The following is a 26226-nucleotide window of genomic DNA, read 5'->3' on the forward strand; positions in this document are numbered from 1 at the left end:
AAAAAACAGGTCTGGGGGTAAATGAATTCATTTTCCATCCTAGACTCAGTGATCATGGGCAGTTGATAGATTTTCTCTGGGCCTGTTTTCTCATGTGAAATATTTTTCAGTTCCAATATTCTATGATTCAATTATAACCATTGTTTCATGCTGGATATGTGTGGGAAAGATAACAAGCATTGCAGTCATTTGTATCCTGGGTTAGAGTGTCGAGATATGTAAATTCATTCACATTCCTTTCTGATTAAATGCGTGAGCACTTGGAACAGTGGGGGTAATGTATAAGTTATCTATTGCTATGTAACAAGTTACCACAAACCTAGTGGCTTTAAGCCATAAATATTTATTATCTTACAGTTTGAATGGGTCTCACCTGCTCTGGGTCTCCCAAAGCTGCATTAAAAGTGTCTGCAGGGCTGCTTTTCATCTGGAACTGGAGTTCTTCCTCCAAGCTCAGTCAGGTAGTTACCGTAATTCAGTACTTTGTCACTGTAGGAGTGAGGCCCTTAGCTTGGAGATGCTTTCCCTTTTCATCGGCAATAAACAACACTGCCAGTAGGCTAGCATCTCTGCTATTGCTTCAAGTCTCTCACTTCCAGGTCCTCTTTTGAAAATGTTACCTCTTATAGTTAAATTTAAGGCATCTGATTGGACGGGAAAATATCACAAGCCTAAGAATGTGTCTGTGTGCAGTTCTCCCTGTTTTCTAAGGGGAGGTGTTGGTTTAATATTTCAGTGCATTTAGCAGCAGCCCAATGAGGAGGGTGTCCGGGCACCTGCATCTATGTTTGACGGACAAACACACAAGGCACAGACATCTGTAGGAACTTGCTACATAGTACACAGGTTCCAAAGGACAGTTCCAAGTGACAAGTTGAGTTTTCTGCCTCCTAGTTCAATGAAATTTGCACTACACTCACCCTAGATTTATTTATCAAAACCCACTTGTGCCACTTTTCTATTTTCTCCACTGTGGTTGGTACTGATGGCCTATGTATGCCATTCCATTGGTGTTTCCTACTCTGAGACTCAGTGCATATCGTGGGGAAAAGAAAGAGATATAGTTGAGGGAACAAAAGAAACAGGAGACCAAGTGAGAGAGAGCGTAGGAATTTTTTTGAAAAGTACCCTACCCAGATTTTCCACTCCCTCCGATGTATAATAAACTTATGGAACTAAGAGCTGAGTCTATTTCATTTGCTTTTCTTTGAATTAAAACCTTCCATTTAAGATAGTCAACACTGGGCATTTTAGTGAAGTTAGCAGTCAATAAAACTTATTAATGTCTTCTACTTCTGGGAAATGGAGATTGAACAACCTAATGAACGTACCACATGTAGAGGTATACATAATCACCCCACACCCAGCCATTAGTATCTTCCCTGTGAAATGCTTATGACTGTAATTGCTGCTCTGATTATATATTGTGTGAACCTGAAGCATGTTATTATAGTGGGTAACTAATGGAATTTAGTAACAGAGCACAGAAATTGGTATTCTGGAAAAGACTTGAGTTTTAAATTGTATTCTTCCCTGAGTTTGCAGTGCATTTCATGGCTCATCTACCTCACAGTGTGTCTGTGGCTGATGGATTAAAATCTTTCTGCTGAATAGTAAACATCGGAGACAATTTAGTTGTTCCTTAGTTTGCTTCTCTCAGTTCTCTCATCACTCATTGAAAATATCAAAAATAAACTCTGAATTACTGTCGATGCACCTTTATCAGTACCAACAAAGTGAGAGGTCACTTCTGTCCTCACTTCCGTAGATGTACTGTGGATGGGGGAGACCTAGGAGTGTGATATCCTAAGGGGGCCATTGTGTACCTTGCAAATAAAGGGGGTCTGTTAGTTCATTGTTCTTTTACTTATCCAGGTACCCCACAGGTCTTTGGGGACCACAGTACCCTTTCCATTGTTGTAAGAGCTTGGAGTTGAGAGAGAACCAAAACTTTCCTTCTTTTGCTTTTCTAAGGTGTTATGAAATAATAGGATGTAAAGGTTTTATAGTATAGCATTTTCAGCAAACATGGATAACATTATTTCAATTGTTGCTTAAATTTCTAAATAATTAGAGACTTTTACTTGTATAGGGTAAAATTTTATGCTAAACACACTTATTAGGAGTTGATGGCTTTTGTGATTCAATAGTTTTTCTTCAATTAAATCAAATTGAAGATTATTTACCTAATGGTACATTTACCTAATGGCACATTTTTGCATTTAGTAGGTATAATATTTTTATTTGACAGTTCCCTATATAAAGAAATTACAATTATAGATTCTTCTTCATACAATATACTATAACACATAAGTAATGTATAGTTTTATCAATCATGTTCACCTAAAAAGCTTTATCATAATAACCTATGAATGAGTACCTATCAGTGCTTGTCAAAGTGTTGCCTGTGGACCGGCAGCAGCAGCATCACCTGAGAGCTTATGAGAGGTGTGGGTTTCCAGGGCTGACCCAGTCCCACTGAACCAGAAATTGTGAGGGATGGCGCCCAGTGGATGAGTTTTAACAAGTCTTCAGGTGACTGTAATGCAGGCTAAGGTTGGAGAGTCACTGGCGAGAAAAGCATGGTCATGCTCATTTTATAGATGATGAAACTGATGCTTGCCATGGCTTAATGATTGACTGAATACGTGACTACTTGATTTTAGGGCCCTTATTCAGACCCCGGTTTCCTCTTAAAAATCATGTGACCTCTTTATCTGAAAGCTGAAAAACAGTAATTCTTAAATGAATTGAGAAAAAGATCATTTCACTGCTTTCTAATAACGAGGGTAGTTTGTTAAAACTGTTAGCATGGCAAAATTAACCTAGAAAAAGTTTCAGGGAGGCTGGTAATGTTTTGTGGTCCTGTGCACTGGGTTGCTCATTTTCTTTGTAGTGGAGGAGAGAATAGGATGCAGTTAAACTTGAGAGGGCTGGCTGTTGCATGTTAATAGAAGTGGGAGGCACTATTTTAATCATCGCTTTCTAGCCCATCGAGTCCATGGACAGATTTTCCACCTGGGTCTTTCCCATGCCACATTACCCACGTTGATAGTGCCCTGTGGTGGTTTTTCTGCACACACAATTTTACACGCTGGAGAGAGTTTCTTAGTCACTGTGGTATTGAAATGAATCCCTCGGGCAGCTGGCATTAACTACCCTTCTGTGACTTGGGGAATGAACATTTCCTCTTGGGCTGAAAGTAGAAAACAACGTTCATTATCTGCAATATAGAAGACTATATAATGGTACCTTGCTAAGATCTAGTTCCATGTGAACTTAATTTGGGCTTTGTGTGTATAAGCAAATAAGTAGAGTCTATTGTTTGTTCAACTGGGAAGAATTTTCTTGAATAGAAAAATGTTGCTATAAAATTAGAAAAATGCATTATGTATATGTGTGATTTTTATTTTGCATATATGTGAAACATCATACAACATATATGAAGAGTGCATTAAACATAGACATCAGTGTTTTATGAGTAATTGTAAAGAGAACACCCACATAACAACTGTTCAGTCCAGGAGCGATTTTGCTAACTCTCCAGGCATTTCTGCTGTGTATCCTGAGTGACTTGTAGCTTTCTGCACTCAGTTCCTGCCTCTCTGCATTTGTGCCTGCTGTTTCTTCTCCCTGAACACTCCACATCCCCAAACACACAGAATTATAAGGCCACAAAACTTCTAATTTCTATGGTTTGGCTGAAAAGATGCCTTTGTTGCCCATGTCTGCAGTGCACTTAAGATGTCTCCTTTAGAGTAAAATAATTGGTTTGGGGCATTTGCTCCTCAAAATAGGTATCAGATCTTTGGGCTTTGGTTTTTTGTTTTTTTTTTTTTACTGTCATTTTTTAGTACTTAGCCTGTACGTGGCACACTGCAGTATTTAATAATGCTCAAGTAAATTAATGAGTGACATTTCCACTTGGATAAGCCCCTCAAATCAGCATCTCTATAATGCACTATCATTTTGCCCAAACTCCTGAGTCCCAGTGGGGAAGATGGAGATCCTAGAGTTGTTTATAACTGTTCTATTTCCTTTTGTTAACCTCCATATTATCACTCTAATTTTTCTTTCCAATATTGCTGCCTTCACTGGGTTTTTCTTTTCTCAAATTTCTACCCAGCAAGTTCTAGGCTAAGATTCTTCGAGCTCGATTCTCTTTCTGTTTCTTCTTTTCCAACAAATATTTTGGTGGTGGTTGTCATGGAGGTAAAGAACCTGGGCCAGAAGCTCCACCTCCTCATGTCTGAGGACTTCATTATGCATTTGCCTAAGTGAAGCACTGGGTCCTGTGGCTAATACCATTCTTTTCTAGCCTTCATAAGGCGACCTTCCATACTAGATGGTGTGGTCTTAGGGGAACCAGGGGACCCATTACTCTGTCCTGAAAACTCCTTGCTGACTTGCTGCCCGCCACACCCCAGGGTTTGGGAGGATTTCCGCAGTCACATGTAATGAGGAATGGGGTAAGGGATCTGCTAAGATGGTCAGGGTGAGCAAAAGACGAGAAGGCACTGGTTCTTGTCCTCCCTTCAGCCCACCAAGAGGTGTGCTGTGGCCGTAACTTCTGTTGGGTTTGCATTTCAGTGGAGGGACATCTCCTCCTGTTTGATCCTTATTGTGCAGCAAGCATGAGATCAACCTTGGGCAAAGGGAAATAATCAGAGCATTTTGCACTGAACATTTGGAATTAGTGGCAATTGTTTTAAGTTTTCTGGGAGCCCCAGCTGCCAGTACTTGAGGACATTGGGGTTTCTGGGAAGTGAGAGCCACTCCTGACCAGAGGGTCCGTGAGTGGCTGAATCAATGCCAAGCCTCCTGCTGGGAGAAGGGGGCTAGATTCCTTCAGGCACTGGCTCATTGTCTAGAAAACAGGTTGGATGACTCCACTCATTGTGCCACAGCCCCATCTGGCCGGTGGTAGAGTCCACTGTTTAACTCGGTGACTTGTGAGTCACAAACCTCATGGCTTGATGTCCTTAGCCAGACTTTCAGAGTTTCCGTCCTTTTGACCATATCCCTGTCTTGTGTCATATCCTACAGCTTTTCTTCATATGTGCTGTGCCCGGCAATGGAGCACTAAGTGTAGCCTACATGAATTCCCTTTTGTACCACCCTGAAGTATGCTTTTCCTTATGCTGTTTCTTACTCCAGGATGCCTTTCCATGTTCCTCCTCCTCCCTACCCCTACCCCCTGCAATGTTCTCCTTCTTTAAGTGTCTAATGGCTGTGAATACCTTAAGGTTTCACTCAAACCTCCAGTCCTTTCTTTCATAGATATTTGCTGGTGGTGTACCCTCCAACTGAGGGTATAGCATCAGCCCCCTCTGTCCCCACCGCTCCATGCTCAGTGACTCCTCTGAGGACTTTTCTCTGAGTCCCCAGGGGAAAACTCTTTTCCCTCTGCTGACCTCCATAGTAGATAACTTTAAATTTGACATTGACACTTTCTTCTTGATCTTACACATATACATTTTTTAGTCTTCTATTTGATGGCAAGGCCATCTGGAGAAGCGATTGTATCTTAATGAGTCTAGTACTTTAGAGCGAGTTGAATATTATAAGCGTTCAAAAAGTATAATAAATAAATGAAAAGGTCAGGGCATAGGTAAGTATGTAGAAGGCTTGGGTGGGGTAGGTAGTGGAGGCAGATCCATCTCTTTCACCTTGGCCAGGTGAGCTGGGTATTCTGTGAGCTGCGGGGAGTAACATCATCGTCTACCTTTTCCCCCTAATCCCTCACCCCACTCACATAGCCTCACTTACACCCAGAGTGACTCTTAGGATTATTTCTCAACAGGAAAACAGGAAGGCCTGATTCATCATGATTTAGCAATGGTTTGTATGATAAACTGGAGACCCAAACCACACACATTATATTTAAAATGTATTAGACTATATATTAAACTGAATAGTTAGCAGTTTGCTATCTTTTTTTTTCATTCTAATACAACTCATCATTGGTGTAAGAGGAAAATATCCCAACTGCAAAGAAATCTTCAGTTAGGTCTCAAGATATTACTGTATTTTGCCATGTATAATGTACACTTTTTTGCCCAAATTTTTGAGGGAAAAATAAGAATGTGCATTATACATGGGTAGTACCTGAAATACCTTGTATCTGTTCTTGTGTTTTGTAATTATCTGTTACATAAAATTCCTTGTGCCATAAGATGTTAAAAAAATAAATGCTAAAATTCCTAATACAAAAAAATAGTATCTAAGTATAAATAAATGAATAATTGAATTAAAACATTAAAATGGAAGATTTTTTCTTCAAAGTTTGGGCCAAAAACATGGGTACACATATATACAGGAGCACATTATGCACAGCAAAATACGATCTATTTTTAAAAGTGACATCAATGATATAAAACAAAGAAAAGAGATGTATGCGGACGCTTAACAGTTTCACATTTTTGCCTTCCAGGAGACGGAGCTGTTAGATCTCAGCCTTGTCAAGGATGCCAGATGTGGGAAACATGCCAGAGCTCCCAAGGTAGGACGCAGAGCATGGTGTCCGCACCGGATGCTGCCTTGATTACTTAGCTGTGTCATGGTATCAACTAATTGACCCAATTAAAAGTTTCTCTGTTGTAGATGTTGTAAAACACAATAAAACAGCCAGTCCTTCAAAAAGCCAGTATGCCCTGAACACTTCCACTTTTTTAAAAGATGGAAACAATGAGCAAGTATACGGGCAGTTGGATATAAGGGCTTGCTTTATTTTTGTTTGAAAAAAAAAATAACAATGCTAAAGTTGCTCGGTAATTCTAAATTGTCAAAATGTGTTTGAAATTACTTGAAAACTTTCTGGGCCTCATAAGCATAATTATAGTAACCTTTTACACATGATAAACAGAACCTGATAGCTCAAATGCTTTGCAATTGAAATCATTCTGTCCATGAAGCCAAAAGGCTGTAAGAGTTCTTTCTGCACATGTTACTAGTGAAGACCGGCAGGCTTTGGGATCAGCTGTGTGGAATGTCAATTTGTTCTGGTGTGGAAAACATAATGAAGAAATAGTCACAGCAATGATCGCACTTTATTTTTTGAAGATGGTGAAAAAATGCTGAATAAGGAATATATATTTATATATATGTAGACTTAGATTATCTGATAGGGTATAGCAGGATATGTTGACTCATCATCAAAATGAGAAATGACTCTTCACTGTGTTTTAATTTTAATGCTATAAATACTTCCTTTTAGCACAGAGTATTGGCAAATAGGGCAGTACAGGTGCCATTCAGTGTCTCTTGCCTCTTTCTATAATTGACAGAAAACTAGCAATTTTCTATTTGAGTATCTGCCTGCAACTTTTTGTTGTATTCTTTAAAAGTCAAAATGCTTTCTTTGATATCAAAGAGTATCTTTGTTTTATCTGTGGAGATGCAAGAAGACAAAAAAGTCACCTGGAATAATTATTCTTCAGATACATAACAGTGCAGCCATCACTGGCAGATTGTGCCACAGAGCAAACACCCAAATACTGCTTTTATTACTGAAGGGGTTAAAAATTATCTGCATGAAAATGTGAGAATGATAAAGAAAAATCAAAGTTATTTTCAAGAAGGTTACTAATGGTGTTTCATGTGGAAACAGTATATTATTTACATTTATCTCAGTAATTTAATGGAACCTCAATGGTTTGGGTTTTCAATTTTGTATCATTAATGATTTGTTGATGATTAAAAATTGCTCACAATTGTCAGTATAGGAAAGAATATGTTTTTTCTTTTTTTGCCAAGCATATTTCAGCCAAATTTTATGTAAGCCTGTTAGAAGTATGTTGATCACACAGTAATAAAGTTCACCTTTAAATTCAAGCTTATTGGCCTAATTTGAAACTTCATTATCAATATTTGTTAAAGACAATTGCCTACACTATATCAGACCCCCCTTTATCCTTAGGCATTGTGAGCATAAGTCAGTTCCTCTGGTATATGGAGAGTTTTTTCAGGCTTGAATCTTTTTATTTTAGTCCACCACCTGCTTACCAGTTATTCTTCATTTATGGATGTGATTTGATGAATGTCTATGGAATGATGACAAATGAACAGAACTGGGGTCTATACGGTGCTGATAAACCACTGTTAGATCCTAATGTGCTTCTCTTGAGGATAGACACTCAGACAACTCTGGCTTTTACCATTTTTCTACCAAAGATTGCTTTCTCTCTGGATTATCCATGTTCTTGGCTTTCTTTCTTCCCATTCCTTGATAGTTTTCAAGAACTTCAATCTACTTTAATATTTTCAAAGCTGGGTTCTGTTGTGTATTATATGTGACCTTCCTGAGACTCAGATTTCTTCCTCATTGGTTAAGTCTTGATAATATTAATAATAACAATGATGATGATTATGATGATGATGATGAACCAGTACTTTACAGCAATCCTGCAAGGATTAAGTAATTTATTAGCAAACTTTCAACAGATGAGTTCACAAATTTAACTGTTCCTGGAATAACCTGGAAAGCTTTAAAAAAAATGCTGATGCTTGCTCTGGTCATCATGGGTTTCATTCCCACTCAGGGCACATACCTAGGTTGTGGGTTCCATCCCCAGTCAGGGCACGTACAGGAGGCAACTGATCAATGTTTCTGTCTCACATATGTTTCTCTCTCTCTTTCTCCCTTCCTCTCTCTCTAAAATCAATAGACATGTCTTCAGGTGAAGATTTAAAAAAATGCTGATGCCTGTGCCTTATGCCCAGAGATTCTAGTATCATCTAAGAATCTAGTTGATACAAGTGTGGCATGGACATCTGGGTTTTGAAAAGTAAATTTGCAGCAAAATTGGAGCACCATTATGTTAACTTATCACTACTATATAATAAGTACTATTAGCCACTATTTTTGGTATCATTATCATTTTTTGTATCTATTTTTATTAAAATTTTGTGGCATATTTGCAGGAAGTTGGCTTTTATTTCACTCACTTAATTTGGAAAAGTTTATGATATAAAGAGAAATTAGACAAGAGACTTGGCTGAAAGGGGGTTTGTGGATTGATAGGGAAGAAAGAAGCTAGTAATCACATCAGTTTAAAAATCTTTAAGTTGTAAAAGAAAACCCCAGTTCAACTGGGTAAGTAAAATCAGAATTTGTTAAAAATGATAGGAGTGTATTGGAAATTTCAGTGGAAGTGCTGGGTCCAGGTGAAGTCTCATTCAGCTGTTCCAAAAATGTCACGAAGGTCTAGGAGCTTCTTTATTTCACCAGTCTGGCTTCCAAGCCTCTGGAATAGATAAATGACTTCTATCCTCAGGTCCTCAGGTCCCCCTCTCCACACCACCCCTGGCAGATCCTGGATTCCCCAGCTGCAGCTATCTAAGTCAGGGACCAAAGTATTCCAAAGTACTGTTCCGGAGTATTCCAGAGTGACTATGGTATGACCGCCTCACAGCAGGAGGCATATGGTTTGGAGGAGGAAAGCTAAATAAGAAGAGACCACTGAGTTGACTAGAACGAAAGCAGTGGGACTAACAGTGGAAGATTAAAAAGTGTAAAGATATCAGTCTGGAGTAAGGAGAGCTCAGAAACCTAGGACAGAAAGGCAATGCAACAGAAGACAGACAGAGTGGAAGACTTTCTGTGGGGCTTTACAAACCACAGAGGAAGAACATTTGTAGAGCAGGTATCAGAATACCCAGACATCCTGCAAATATTTATCTACGTATTCATGTTGTTTTTGTTTTTCACAGCATCTCATCACATATAAATTCACAATCTAGTTAAAGATGAACTGTTTTCCATGCCTGCTGTGATTTGAAATAACATTTGTAAGAAATGGAAAAGCTTCTGTGTGTTACCCAGTTAATGAATTTTAAATGTCAGCTCCCAACACAATGCATACAATTCCAGATATGATTTTCTGTATACAGCCTTTGTTCAAGTTACCCATTTTGAAATTTCTCAAATTAAAAAAAGAGTAATTGGGAGATTTTTATGCAAATATAAAAGCTAAAAGTTAGAGGCATCTACCTTGTCCTTTGAAATCTGAAATGCATTTATATTGTCTTTCCTGCTCTCACCCTCCCTCCCTCTCAGGCTTATGAAGCACATTTAAAGGTCAAGGTGCTATGGTAATAGATCTTGTCTATGCTATAAGCCAGTGATTTTCAACCTTTTTCATCTCATGCCACACATAAACTAATTACTAAAATTCTGTGGCTCACCAAGAAATATATGTTTTGCTGACCTGACAAAAAAATTAGGTATCATTTTGATTCATTCACACTGGAGGGCTATTGTTGTGTTGGCTGTTGTCATTTTTTAAATTTGACAATCTAAAGGAACAGAGGTCAGTGCCCCCTGACTAAATAGTCAGCTGCGGCATGCTTTAAAAATTCTTGCAGCACATCAGTTGAAAATCACAGCTATAAACACATACTCTCTGGTTCTTCATTCCAAAAGGATCTTTGCTTTTAAAGAGTGTTTATCACTGTGGTTTCTGATCCCACAGATCAATTTGGTGGCTCATGTGCAGTGTTAATAAAATGGAATCGGTCTGATGAGAATGAAAAATGTCTTTGTCTTATGCAGAGCAACTTATTTTTTGAAACTTCTTTCATGTTTGTGTGTGTTCTGGGTCACAACATAAAGTGTTTTTTCTTTTTATTTTCTTTTTCTTTTTTTTTTACTATGGGTTATGTTGGAAAAATTTTGGAAATGTTGCTGGAAAAGATAGTTTCTTTATCCTCAGGATTCTTAGCAGGTATTTCATCCTTAGGTGTATAGAAAAGTCGATGGGACTGAAAAAGGCGAGATGTGGGTTTGGTGTCAGCTCTGCCATTAGGAGCCTAATGGAATTGTTCTTTCATTCTGTGCCTCTACTCCCTCATCTATGAAATTGGGGGTGGTAGGTACATGATAATAGGTGTAAGTTCTGTTAATATTTGATTCTAATTAAAATGGGAAGTAATCAAGCTGAGGCATTCCATTTTACAGATTATGAAATTGACATCCAGCAAGTTTACATGACCTAAATCTGCTTAACTTGGTCACAGCAAATCAGGTGAACTTAAAAAAAAATCAGGTCACCTTCTAAGCAAGGTAAGGAGATATCCAAGTAAACAGACAAACAAATAAACAAAAGGAAAAATGACTTCTTGAAAGCAGGTCTAGGATTGCTTTGGACTCCAGAGAGAGTGACTCCATGGTGAGAGGCTCTCCCAGCTTTAGGACATGAAACTACGTGCCTCTGACATTCAGCTGTCAATAATACATGCAGCAGTATCATTGAAGGATACTGCTGTGGTTTTCTGCAAGGAAAACTGCTTCGTGTGCTTAGCTGACAATTAACCTGTTCATTCAATTGGTAAAGGACAGTTTATTTCAGATGTGTAATGTTAATTTGAACACAATTCCTTATGAATGCCCAGGTCGCAGTTAAATTCTAGGTGGCATGTAGTATTACCAGAATCACATCAAGTAGGTTAGAGTAAAATTAAATCTTAAAAATCGATCAGATTCTGTTTTCTTACATCGTATATGAAAATGACGACCTTTAAATTCATTCTTTATGGCTCCAACAGATGGTCATTGAGCGCCTGTTTTTGCCAGGCACTGTTCTGGGCACTGTGAAAAGAGCGGTGAACAGCACAGGCAAATAATTCTGCTCTCATATAACATTCTATTCTGGGATGGGGAACTGGTGCTGCTGCTAAACTGCCTTTCAACAACAATGGCCAAAAAAGGTAACCACTTATTCATTGTGTCCCCTAATTTGGGGGGTAAAATATTCTCAACCTTCTAGGATTAACCCACAACCTGACGTCACTGAACATGCAGAGTTAGAAAGCAGTGTGTACCACAGACTTTACCCCTATGAACAAGATCCACACCACTCTCAGTGGGTAAAACAGGTAACAAATAGGTCCCATTGAGAAGAATAAAGCAGGACAGACATCACTGATCATGAGTTGTGCAGAGGCTTGCTGTTTTGTAGAGCCTTGATGGAGTAAGTTCTCTTGATGAGGTAAGGTCATATAAGCAGAGGTATGAATTAAAGGAGGGAGGAGATTTCCAGGCAGAGGGTACTGCAAAAGCAAAGGCACTGAGGTGGGAGCATGCTTGGAATATTTGAAAAATAGAAAGGAGGCCATTTCTATTGGCCTTGTATAGTGGAGTGCAAGAAAGAAAGAATGATGAAGCCAGGGGGGTGGCCAGAGGCCATATTATTTTTGGCTTCATAAGCCATGCTAAGGGTTTTGGCTGTTCCTCTAGGGGAATAAGAGGGGAATAGAAGTTTTTTAGCAGAAAAAACAAGCTCTGACTTCTTTAGCCTTTAGAAGCATCACTTGTTAGAGCGTTGACTATGGAGGACAAAGGAACCATCAGAGAGAACAACTAAATGGCTGTTGCAAATATCCTGGGCAGTGATGATGACGAAGAGGTGTAGAAAAAAATGTCAGAATATGAATTTTTTTAGGGTCAAACCACAGGGTTTGTTAATGCGTTGGATGTGAAGCATGAGAAATAAGAAAGGATTCAAGTATAACTCTTAAGTGTTTTGACTTTGGAAGGCAAGAAAATTGGTTGCCATGTCCTGCAATGAACAGAAAAATCCAGTTTGGATTTTGGGTATTTAAAGTGTGAGCTGCCTATTAGACTTCTAGGTAGAAGTCATGTCATGTTTAGAGAGACAAACCTTCAGTTTAGGGGCAATGCTGGTCATGAAGTTGTAACTTTAATTATTTGAAGCTTAGAGCCAAGTGAGGTCTCCTAAGGAATGTCAGTATAAAAGACAGCAGTTTGATGTCTGAACCCTGATTGGAACCTCCATTTAGACTTTGAGGAGGTGAAGAGGAACCAGCAAAAGAGACTGAGAATGGAATATACCCCCAAAATTGGAAGTGGAGACCTCAAGCGGACATTGTACTTCACCAGTATTTGTAGCAGCATTACTCAGAATAACCAAAAGGCAGAAACAACCCAAACATCCATCAATAGATGCATGGATATACAAAATACACCATATACATACAATGGAATATTATCCAGCCTTAAAAAGGAGTGAAATTTTGAAACAAGCTACAACATGGATACACCTTGAAGACAGTATGCCAAGTGAAATAAGCTAGACACAAAATGACAAATATAATGTGATTTCACTTATATTGAGATACCTTGAATAGTAAATTCATAGAGCCAGAAGGTAGAATGGCACATTCCAGGTGCTAGGGAGGGGAGATGGGGAGTTATTGTTTGGTGGGTACAGAATTTCAGTTATAGAAGATTTAAAAGTGCTGGGGATAAAAGGTGGTGATGATTGCACAATATAAAAATGTAAATTTACTTAACGTCACTCAACTGTACACTTGACAGTCATCAAAATGATACATTTTATAGTGTGAATATTTTGCCACAATTAAAAAGAAGGAAGCAAGCAAGAATGAGAAGCCAGTGAGGTGGGAGAAGAAGCAGGAGAGAGCAAGCACTGGGCTCCTAAAAAAGTATCTCAAGAAGGAGGGTATAGTCATTTTGGTACAAAGTGGAATTTCCTTCTAGCTTTTTTTCTTTTTCACTTTTGCACACTTGTAGTATTACTGATGATATCATTTTACATATGCTTTCAAATATCCCACTGTATTACTAGCATTTCCTGCTAATACTCTAAATAGGCTATTTACTTAAGTGTTGTCAAATCCCAAATAGCCCTTCATAGAATCTGGATGCCAATATATAAATCTCGTAATGAGCTGTTATTTGGATATTATACAGCAGTGGTTCCAATGAATCATCCATGAGGCCTAAAGTTGAAATGAGTGCTTTATTTATTGTCCCCTTTTCTGATCATAAGCTGTTTCCCTGACTTTGTACAGACTTCACCATTTCATGAAGCTGCAGTCGTAAAAATTGGTGTAGATATTTGAAATTCAGGGAAGAAGGAAAAAACCCTTTATACAGCAAAATAAAGGTTTCTGTCTTTTTCACTCAATTGCTAAGTGGATCTACCTTTGGCCACATTCTTGGTTCCAACTATTTCTGAATTTACTTGACATGGTGTAATGGTTGTCTTTTGGGACTATTTTTTTATTTTGTCATTTTGTTTCCATAAATGCATATTTCTTTATATCTTTAATAAATGGAGAAACATAGGACTAAAAATTCACAGAATTATGTGTGTGTAATGGTTTTGACAGCTAGCTATTCACATTTATCCACAGATGTAAATTATATGGCATAGTTCCTTTTTTAATGTTCATTAAATTCCATAGATGTCAGTGGTTTCCTTGGAAACAAAAGCCCTTATACAACTAGTCAGAGATTTGGTAACAGAAATATCAGGACACAGAAAGGAAAGAGGAATGGTCCCCGTGGTAGATATTTGCCTTTTAAACTCTTCTGTCTTATCTACCTGCCCCTAACCCTTCTGGCCATTCCATAGTGGGTGGATAAGCAAAAATTTTTAAAGCTATCATTAAAATATAGACTATCTTCTCTACTGGTTAAAAGCTTTTTACTTTTTAAAAAACAGTCAGATAGGCTAAGTCTTTTTTGGGATACTGGTATAAATCCCCAAATTTGTTGTCTCTTATCAACCATTAAATTTGAGCATTTGAGCAGTTGCTCAGTATGTATATGTGTGCCTATCTGTAAATACAGTGAACTGAACACATATGTGGCTGAATAAGGATTCTGCATTTTGTATAATAGCAAGCATCTGTCTTAGTGCCTCACTTGCCAAAGAGTTTAAAAGGTCCCTGAAGGGTTGTGAAGGGGGAAGGAGAGACTCCAGTTCTGTCCAGGGGTAATAGTTGGTGAAAGACATCGCAGCCAAGAGCATTCTCATTGTTGGCCAGAGTAGGCCCCCTGTTGAAGACAGGGTGAGTAGCATGAGTTAACTAAACCTCAGGATGAAGCTCATTTTATCAGTGCTTCTATCTGATACAGTTTCAATCTAAATCCACTTCTATATGCAGGGTACAGGCTTGCATTTTGCAAACATTTCTCAATTCTTTGAAATGCAATAGTACGCCATCTTGTGGATATATCTGATATTAATTTCTTAGAGTCGTTCTACCTAGTGAATAGCTCTCTAAGTCAGGATTTTCAATCTCTGGTTCTATGTAATGTAGATATATGAGAGGCACTTGGGGAGCTTTTAAAATCTCAATGTCCAGGCCACACCTAAATCCATTAACTCAAAATGTCTAGTGTGGGGTTCAAGCACCAATATTTCCGTTAAAGCTCCCGAGAGATTCCCGTGTTCAGCCAAGTTTGAAAACCATTATTCTAAGTAAAAAGAGTCCCAATTAAATGGAGGCTAGAAGTCTGAGATCAGGTTATCAGTGGAGTTTTCACCAGGCTTCTCTCCTTCACTTGTAGATGGCTGTTTTCTCCCCTTGTCTTCACAAGTTCCTCCCTGCGTACCTATTGGTGTCCTAATTGCCTCTTCTTACAAGGATATTTGTTATGTTGGATTAGAGCCCACCAGAATGACCTCATTTTAAATTAACTACCACTTTTAAGCCCTTATGCCCAACTACAGTCACATTCTGAAGTACTGGGGATTAGGGCTTCAGCATATGGATTTAGGGGAGCATGACTGAGCCCATAGCACTATTTCCTCATTACATGAAAAAGCAAAGTTTATGATTTACATTTTTTAAAGGAGTAGTATTATAGGGTTATTTCACAACTGATGTAATACAGATAAGTAGTTTTTTCTTTATAATCATTGGGATTGTCAAAGTGGATAGAAATGTGTAGCGGGAATCATTTCAAAAGTAAACATTATTGTTTTTTCAGAATGCTTTTATTGCAGAATATGTTGTTTTCTTATTATCAGTGTATTCATACTTAGTTTTTGTACTTCAGAGCACTCAACATGTGCCTTTATGCATTGTAAGTGCCCAACAAAGTAAAGACATTACGTATACAAGTTCTTAGGTCAAATGGCAAAGCCTCAAGACATTAACTAGCTATTTAACTCAGCAAGTTTTTTCACACCTCTGAGACACAATTTCTGCATCTGCATTATGGAAATAATTTCCATGTTTACTTTATCTGGTTGCTATAAGGCACAGGTGGCATACACAAAGCCCATGGGCAAATCTGGCCCCCCACCTTGTTTTATCCAGCCCGGTACCTTTTTTCTATCCAATAGCAGTGTCGAGCTCTTGTTCTGCTGAACAGTTCTGTTGAACTGTTAAGGAATAGTTACATTTATACAGTCCTAAAATTACATTTGGCCCTGGCCCATTGAAGGCAAGAGTGAGGCTGATGTGGCCTCCAGTGAAGATGAGTTTGACACCCCTGCTATAAGGATTCAATTGTAAATTGCATGTAGCTCTGATATTTAAACTTCCAGATGGCAATCTATTCTGTATGTATTAACTGTAGAGAAATGAACTTGAAGCATATTTATCTTTGCAGCCAAACACCTGCCCTCAGAAGACCATCATAGCAACCCGTTCTGTTAAGACTTAGAGTTCTCATTTAGAAAACTGTCCAGATTTGCAGTTAAGTAGATTTTCCCTATAGTCAAAATAATTTTAGAACAATTTACTTTTAGTTAAGTACAGCTTGGAATCTTTTTCTGCACTATGAAGCTGTTGAAGCAAAATATGAAGCACTATTTTGAAATGAAAGAACAGATTTGGGGGTCAAAGAGACACAGGTCAAATCCCAGTGAACAAATTAACTGTGAGATCATAGGAAGTTTCCTTGGATTCTCTGTGAGGATAGATAATACCTGCTAGATAGGGTCGTCTGCTGAGCTGGATTACAGTTGGTGACAAGACACAAATGATAATGATGAACACATGTTAGGAGCTCACTGATGGCTGATTAGCCCCATGCCTGCCTTAGGTTCACTTTTTATTTATTCTTCTTAGCACTCAGTGAGTCTGGTAACTAAGCATACATATTACTTGAAGTGCCTTCTTGTTGGAGGTTAGGTTCTAAAGCAATTGGGCATATAATTTGTCACATGTTCCCATTGGAGAAAAACTGGACTGTAATTTGACACATGATATAAGGGAGTAAAAGTTGGGGACCGAAGGTAATATTCGTGTGTACCTTGGAGTCATTAGGAAAATGGAGGATGTGCCTACCTGAAGTGGGCTAGCCAGCCACCATGCGTGATGTGGTGATATTAATTTGTGAGGCTGCTGGTACAGTGGAAGGAATTTATGAGTAAGTGCTAGTTTATTCTGAGAAATTTATTTTTATCATCTTAGAATGGAAAATAGCTAAAATTTTCTAAGTTCCTTCCACTTACCATAAAAATATGAAATCCTAAATTTTAGACTTTGGATGTGATACCTGACACACAGTAGGTAGGTATTTTCAAGAATGAAAGAATACTTTCACCATAGTTTTTTCTCCTTCCCAGATGTAAATATTGTTAACATTCTTAGCTACTTAAATGTGAAATCTCAGCACCCAAAGAAAAATAGCATCAATCATATATAAAGAGTAGCAATTAAAAGTCAAAATAATGTAGTAAAATATTTGCTATGTGACAGATCTTTGTTAATGGCAGAAAGAAAGTTTACTAAGACTACTGAAATTAATGTTCACAGGGGTTTCTAAGATTTCATTTATTTATTTTTAGAGAGAAGAAGGGAGGGAGAAAGAGGGAGAGAAGCATCAATGTGTAGTTGCCTTTTTTGCATGCCCCACTGAGGACCTGGCCCACAACTCACGCATGTGCCCTGACTGGGAATTGAACCGGTGCCCCTTTGGTTCACAGGCCAGCACTCAATCCAGAGCCACACCAGCCAGGGCTGGATTTCTAAGAGATGGACTAATCACACCAATTAAGCAGAATATTTGTTGGTGCTTAACTGTGAAACAGGGTCATTGGATCTAATGAGCCAGGAAACTCACCTTTCAGCCTCACATACCAAGACATTTTCTCTCTGCCTTTTGGTACTTCATCATCCAGATGTTTCTTGACATTTTACTTTCTATCAAAAAATTACTGATTTTAGGTAAGACCAGTGGGTCTAGAAGAATTTACTTAACACTGTTGGCCATAAATGGGTATAACCCTGTATTGAGTCACATTATTTTCTCTCAGGAGCAAGGAATACTTTTTAAAAACAGTTAACTCCTTGCCTCCAAGTGAGTGCTTTGGAATACTAACAGATGCTGTGAGACAGGAAATGTCTGAATAAGTTGGGGAGTTACAGAGCCTCTGATGTGTTGGACATGGATTGGGGTCATTTCCCATTGTTTTTTGATGATGCTCCTTTTTGTGAAGTGCATTTCTAAGATTAGTGTTGTGCTGAATTCACTTTGGGAAATGTTCCTATAGTTTGTTCTTATGACATTAATATTGGGACCAGAACAACAGTTTAAGGGTGAGGCTTATTCCTACAATAGTGCAGATACCTAATTACAGATGTTTAAAGATCACCTTCTTGGGTGATCTTAACCAGAAAAGTCTTTCTTTAGTTAAAAATCTTTGGTAATATACTGTTGAATTTCATTTTGTATTATATAGATTATTTTAAAATTTAAACTCTATTAGCATTAGTCCCACTTTTCACCCCTAAATTTAGTCCTTGTCTTATAATAGAAAGCCATCAGCATCACCAATATATCATTCAAAACATAAGAATTTTATAATTTCCACAGTAGCTGGAATGTGGTCTAGTGTTTGGGCCAACTTTATGCCTGGGGCACCACTGGGGTGGGATTCCTGTGATAATTCTTTCTGGAGATCAGTTTCCTTGGCATTACCTCTTATCACTTGTGTAAAATTGACAGCACTTGGATTCCTGGAAGATAAAGCTTGAATTGAGGTTAAATTAAAAGTGAGTAGAAGTTACATGGCAGTAATTTGTAAGAGCTGTGAATAGCTTCTTCCTGGTTCCCCAAAAGTGTGTGCATGCACGTGTGCTTGTGTGTGTGTGACTTTATGGTCTAAAACTGAGGCTTTAACTCTATAACCTCACCTGGCAGGAAAAGCATTGGTTGGCAAATAGTGTTATCTGTGTGGCCACAGTCATTCACTTAACTTCCCCATAGCTTTATTTCCTCATCCATGATATGAAGTTCATAATACAATGTCTCTAGGTTGTTAGGAGGATTTAAGGCCATAAAATATGTTGTAAGATATGTTTTATAGTCTGCACATTTTAACTGGGAGCCATTGTTATCACTAAACTAAAGGTCATTAGTGCAGATGTTTAATAGACTTGAAATCAGTATCATTATTTGACAAATTAGACTCTTTGCTGCATCAGCTGTAGTCTCCATTTTTTTCCTTTAGATACTTACAGTTGCCATCTATATCAGTTAGGCATTTCACTTCCTGGCTGAGTTTTCACTTTTCATGATATCTTGACCATTTTTTAAAAAGCTTGCTTATTATTCATATTTTGAAAATACTAGATAATGTTTAAATTTTTACATTGAACATTTCCTTACAAAGGGGTCTCAGTATTGGCAATATCTGAATAAAATTGTTTGCCAACATAATTTTTCCTTTTACAAATGTTAATTAAAAATTATACTTTACTGTCTCTAGTTGAAATTAAATGTCACTTTTTATCTGTGTATGAATTACATTTGCTTTTTCTTTACAGTATCTTAGTGTAAATTTAATGAGTTAAAAAGAAACCTCATGGGTTGAAACATAATACATATAATCTAGGACATTAATTAGAGAATTGATTATTTTTACAATTAGGTAAAAATTTACTGTATAAAATAGGAGTTAATGAGAGAGATTTAGTTTATTTGGGGGACTCTGAAAATATGTTTCCATATTAATGAGTTTCCATTCATACAATTTTGTTTGAAAATTAAAGATTATTTTGAAGGCATTGTCTGCATATTTTTACTTACAAATATGAACACCAGATAGAAATCTAAATAAAATTAATTTCAGATCTAACATTAGTACTGTCTCACACATACACCTAAGAATGTGGAATACCTGATAATGGTAATAAGATGATATGTTTATATATTTTTTAAGTTTATATTGCTGTCAAATAAATTATCAATGCATAATATTGAAAAAGAATAACTTACAGTACCTAAAATAAAAGTAGATGATCAAATGAGATATTTCATATGAGTTAATGGTTGATAGAACTTTTGAAAATTATGTTAAGGAATAAATTATGTAAGCAACTAGACTCAATATTTAATTTTTTTTTGCTAACTACTCAAATTTTCATGGTTATAGTTGATAGTTCTTAAATCAAATAACTTATTTAAAAGATGCCATAGAGAGCATTTGAAATACCATGGAAGTGTTGCTAGGGTTCTTAATTTTCCATTTATAAAAACAAAGTAAAGTATTATTCTTGTGTGTAAAATACAAAAACTAATAATATATCAATTCTTAGCTCTGTAAATAATTTCCTCCCAGTTGTTAACTAACTGTTCTACATTATTCTAAATTCTTTAGGTAAATTCTTAGAAATGTTCCAAGTAACTTGAAAATCAGGTTTCTAATCACATCCTTAAATGTTCTGCTTTTAATTTATCAATATTCATGCCCAATTCAAGATTATGAATTGAGAAACTATGAAGTTGTAAAAGAAAAATAATATGTTGAGCTGAATGATGCCTTGCCTTTGTAAGCCAAACGAGCTTTTCTGGCAACAAGATGTTAGACAATAAATCATGTAATCAAAACCATATAGTTGCGAGGCAGTGAGGATCAGGAAGTTCAGGAGTGTCATCTGACTCTGTTGGTGGCATCTTTGCTGCGATTAATAAGGCGTGGCCTTGTTAACTCAAGGCAGAATTTCAAGCTGTGGTGAGTCCATTCAAAAAAGTTATTTTAGTCCTAACAAAACATATTGCTTTAACGGCTTTAGTTGGTATTAGTTGCATGTGGCAAAATTTCATGCACTATTAATTTTAGCACTACATGGGAGCACTAGAATTATGCTTCCTTGGTTCTAAATAAATCCTTTTGGTTATATGATGGAGAAGAGAAAACCAATTTTTTAGGGTCTAGTCCTGAATTATTGCCTTAATAAATGCTCAGTTACCAAAACCGGGACCTTGTATAAAGAATTGTTTAAGAACAAGGTGGGAGAGCAATGGAAAGGATAGCTGTCTTTAATTTTGTCAACATCTGAAGCTATAAAGAACTATAAAGAACTACTTATATGTGGAATTTAAGAAAACAAAACACTTGAACAGATAAAACAAAAACAGAAACCTAGAAACAGGCCTAAGGGATAGTTGCCAGAACTGGAGGGGGATAGGGAATGGGTGAAAAAGGTTAAGGGGCAATAGTCAGTAATACTGTGATAAGTTTGTCCAATGACAGACGATTACTAGAATTAGTGGCGTGGTCACATTGTGAAGTATAAACATGTTGAAATGTTGTATTGTACACCTGAAATTAATATAACATGTAATATTTTATACCAACTATACTTAAAAATGGTTGAATGGTAGATCTTATGTCAGCTATATTTACCACAATATAAGTCAAAACACTTGAAAAAAAATTTTTGCCGTTTTTTTATTGTTGTTTAAATACAATTGTCTCCATTTCTCCCCACAACTCCCTCACCACCCCAGCCTTTTAAAAAATGGGAAGTAAATACATTGCCATAGAGCTTGAATTATTTTAAATATACAAAAATGTCATGAGTTTATCCCTTAAAAGATTAAATTGTATTCATTTATGACATGTGTTCGTTCACTTAACATGATTTCTTAAGCACAGCCATGATGCTAAATATTTTTTATACTCATGAATTTATGACTCAATAATAATCCATTGACTTCATATTATATTAGTAATTCACCATCCATTTACTTTTGATTAGTTATACAATTTCCATTTTTTAAATTATTAGTATGAAGCAAATATCTGTCTTTACTTAGCATTTTTATTGTTATTTCCTTAAACTGTAGCTGTAGTCTGAAAAGCAGTCACCTATCCAAATCAACTTGATTTAATATGTTATCGTAGGGTTCTTCTTCATTTTCTCTCCTTCCATACATATATTTCTTTCTTCTCGTAGTGGTCATTCTGATTCCTTACTGCATTTGTCACAGTACACAAAAATAATTCCAGAGTAAAAATACTAGTGCCACTGATAACAAATCTACTAGAGAAAATTCAACCTGTCTTTTAAGTTGTCTTTTTTATTTTTTGTATCTGTATTTATTTATTATTTTTTATTGTTGTTCAGTTACAGTTGTCCCCATTTTCCCCCCATTCTCCCACATTCTCCCATTTTCTCCCATTACTCTCCCCTGCCCTAACCACCCCCACTTCCCACATTCAATCCTCCCCGCATTGTCTTTGTCCATGGGTCCTTTATACATGTTCCTTGACTTACCTCTTCCCCTTCTTTCCCCTGTTATACCCCTCCCCTCTGGTCACTGTCAGTTTGTTCCTTTTTTAAAAAAAAGATTTTATGTATTTATTTTGAGAGAGAGAAGGGAGGGAGAGAGAAACGTCAATGTGCAGTTGCTGGGGGTCATGGCCTGCAACCCAGGCATGTACCCTGACTGGGAATCGAACCTGCGACACTTTGGTTCGCAGCCCGCGCTCAATCCACTGAGCTATGCCAGCCAGGAGTTTGTTCTTTATTTCCATGTCTCTGGTTCTATTTTGCTTGCTTGTTTGTTTTGTTGATTAGGTTCCACTTTTAAGTGAGATCATATGGTATTTGTCTTTTACCACTTGGCTTATTTCATCTTTGAAGTTGTCTTTATATCTTAGACTATTTCTTACTAAAAATATAAGTTCCAAATTTATTAAAATTATTTTCTGTAGAGTTATAATTTGCTGTCCTATAAAATTCATTTATTTATATTATTTTAATTTCAATATACTCAATTTTAGAGATTACTAATCTTCATCCTCTTAACTTCACATTTTAAAAATGTAAAATATTTTTGTAGATCAACATGCAAGATCACACACACACACACACACACACACACATGAATACTCAGGGAAGGCTCACTTCCATCTGCATCCCCCTCATCCCTTTTACTCCATTCCTACCCATCTCCTGGTTTTTCCTTCCTGTTTTTCTGTTGGCAAAAATAAGGAAAAACACACAGGGCTAGCTGGCCCCCTCCTATCATTTAATAAAAAGCTCACCTTTTCCCAGTGGTTTGAGATGCTACTTTTTCACAATATATACAAAATGTCCCTATCTTTCTTACACAAAATGTACCATTTTATCTCTACGCTTTTACAGCTTAACTTTTTCACTTAATGTAACCTCAAAACCACTTCACGTTGGTCTTTTTCATTCTTTTATACAGTGGTATCCACTGCATGGTGGACTGCACTGTATTCAACCAATCTCCTATTGATGAGCGGTTAGGTTGTTTCCAATATTTTGCTGTGTATATCAGGCTACAATGAACAAAACAAAGTAAAACTGAACCAAACAAAATGACCTTATGTATGTCCTTGCCTTACATGTGTGGAGGGTAAATTCCTAGGATTGTTTATTTTGCTAATTTCTTCATAGGTTATTGTGCTTTGTTTTTATCATTTTCTATGTCCCCTGCAATTAAGATGACTTTAGTCCCTTTAGCTCCAACATTACCACAAGTTATATTGTCAAGTTTTTAAAAAGTTTTTGTCATTTTGGGCCCTGGCTGGCATAGCTCAGTGGCTTGAGCACGGGCTGTGAACCAAAGTGTCGCAGGTTTGATTCCCAGTCAGGGTACATGCCTGGGTTGCAGGCCATGACCCCCAGCAACTGCACATTGATGTTTCTCTCTCTCTCTCTCTCTCCCTCCCCTTCCTCTCTAAAAATAAATAAAAATAAAGTCTTAAAAAATTAAAAAAAAACTTAAAAAAATTTTTTTGTCATTTTGGAAAGAAATGCTGTTACTATGCAGAAGATTAATCATCCTTTCACATATTTAAGAGTTATATATATGTATTTTATGAATTTCTCTTCATGTATTTTGTACATTTTTCTATCCAGTTTTCGGCCTTTTTGCTCTTCAATTTTTTTTTAGAGCTCTAGAATTAGATCTTTATCACAGAGTTGCAAAAATGTTACCCCATTTTGGTTTCTGCCTTTTGAATTTGCCAAGTTATTTATCATTGTATTTTTATGTAGTCAAATTATTAGTATTTTCTTTTATTTCTTTTTTATTTTGAGTCACAGAAAGTCTTTTTCATATCTAGTTTATAAAGAAATTTATCCATAGTTTGTTTTTTAGTATGGTTTCATGTTTTTATATTTGAATATTTGATCATCTAGGGATTTTTTTGTTGTATCATGTGAGGTATGGGCCCAATTTCTTCCTTTTCTAACTTTATGTCGTTGTGTCACAACACTTTCAAAATTTTTTTAATGTATTTTTTCCATTGCCATTTTAGCCCCCTTATACCGCCCCCACAACCTCCTCACTGTTGTCCATGTCCGTGAGTACTTCTACCTTTTCTCTAGATCCCTCTGCCCCCTGAACTTCCCTACCCCAGAGCTGTCATCCTGCTCTCTATGAGTCTGTCTCTATTTTGCTTGCTAGTTCAGTTTGCTCATTAGATTCCACATATCATATGGTGTTTATCTTCTTCTTACTGGCTTATTTCATAGCATAATATTCTCTAGATCCATCTACACTGTTTCAAAGTTTTGGTACAGTAAAGGAAAACATCAACAAAATAAAAAGACAACCCTTGGAATGGGAGAATATATTCACTGATACATTTGATAAGGGGTTAATATCCAAAATTATAAAGAACTTAACAAAAGTCAACACCAAAAAATAATACAATTAAAAAATGGACAAAGGACCATTTTTTAATTGGTCCTGGATAGACACTTCTCCAAAGAGGACATACAGATGGCCAATAAATATATAAAAAATTCTCAACATCACTAATCACCAGAGAAATGCAAATTAATTTGGGCCTGCAGACCAAAAGGTTGCCAGTTTGACTTCCAATCAGGGCACATGCCTGGGTTGCAGGCCAGGTCCCTGATTGGGGGCATGAGAGAGGCAACTGATTGCCCTTTCTCTCATACATCATGTTTCTCTCCCTTTCTTTCTCCCTCTTTTCCCCTCTCTCTAAAAATAAATAAATAAAATCTTAAAAAAATACATGAGTTAGTAAAACAACTATGGGGCATTTACATGGAATACTTCAGCTTTGAAAAAAAAATTATACTCTTTGCCACAATACTTTTTTTTAAAGTTTGTCTCTTGACATAATCTGGTATCTATGTTTTCAACATTATTTATTTAAACATCGAATTCTGTATTTCTTTCAACTCATTATCTAGTTGTGTGACAACACCATTTATTTAAAAATCTGGTTTTTGTACCATTTATTTAAAAGTCCAACTTTTGTCCTATTGAGCTGATATACCATCTTTTTCACATACAATCTTTCCATATATACCTGGCTGTATTGCTGGACTATTTAATCAACTCCACTATTTAGTCTGGCTAGTAATGTATACTGGAATACTTTAAACTCAAGTTCAGTGAGGAAAAAATGGGCTTTTATTCCAGAAAAACGAAAATAAGTTGAAATGTATAATTTTTGATCAACCCATTCTATTTACTAAATTTTGCTCTTAATACTATTCTTTTTCCCTTTTTAACAACTACCCCCAATGGAAAAAATATTTTCTCCTTAAGCATTTTTTGTGTATTTCATATATGTAGCTTAAAGCATGCCATTTTCTAATTTTTTAAAATAATGTTTAAATTGATTTTTAAATATCCCTAGAAAATGAGACACAAAACCATTATCATTTAAACAATTGGCATTATTGGGTAAATTTAACCACAAGATCCAGGACATAAAAATAAGAAAAGAACATCTGTGGTTACTCTGTATTATAAATCCAACTTTTAGAAATTTATGCCATCATCTAGTTGTTCATTCTGTAATTTCTGAGCACATTTTATGTAAAAAAATAACTCCTGTGCATTATTCATGTTGACAGGCCCTTTATGTGGTTGTAAAACACGTGGGAGCAGATTAATGCTGCACCTGCCCTGTGCTTTTCAAGTCTATCAGTTTTATGGGATAGAAATCTTGCATAATGTCATAAATTTTCTTACATGCTTGTCTGCTTGTGGTGGCATAAGGAAGTACCTTAGCTGCATTGTGTGGGTGAAAATGTCACATTTTCTGATTGTACTTTTATCTAAGAAAGGTGAGAACTGTCAGTTTCACTTCCGAACTGTTAAGACATGTTCCAAATTGAGTAAGTCTTTTCTTTTAAATGACTGTCAGGAGTTGCAACTGTCTGCGACCTGCCTATATTCTTCTCTGAGCCAGG

The 26226-nt window shown here is 36.7% G+C and overlaps 1 protein-coding gene across 2 annotated transcripts in view; it reads left to right on the plus strand.

The window, feature by feature from the left end:
* Positions 1-26226, plus strand: part of PLCB1 (phospholipase C beta 1) — a 651009-nt gene that overhangs the window by 205868 nt on the left and 418915 nt on the right. For both annotated transcript variants that reach the window (XM_045832721.1, XM_045832722.1), the window contains exon 3: positions 6434-6502. In XM_045832721.1, the coding sequence (XP_045688677.1) occupies positions 6434-6502 (69 nt within the window). The remainder of the gene's footprint in view (positions 1-6433; positions 6503-26226) is intronic.

Source organism: Phyllostomus hastatus, unplaced genomic scaffold (genome assembly GCF_019186645.2).
Source record: "Phyllostomus hastatus isolate PE091 unplaced genomic scaffold, TTU_PhHast_1.1 phas_contig_17, whole genome shotgun sequence".
Classification (NCBI taxonomy): Eukaryota; Metazoa; Chordata; class Mammalia; order Chiroptera; family Phyllostomidae; genus Phyllostomus; species Phyllostomus hastatus.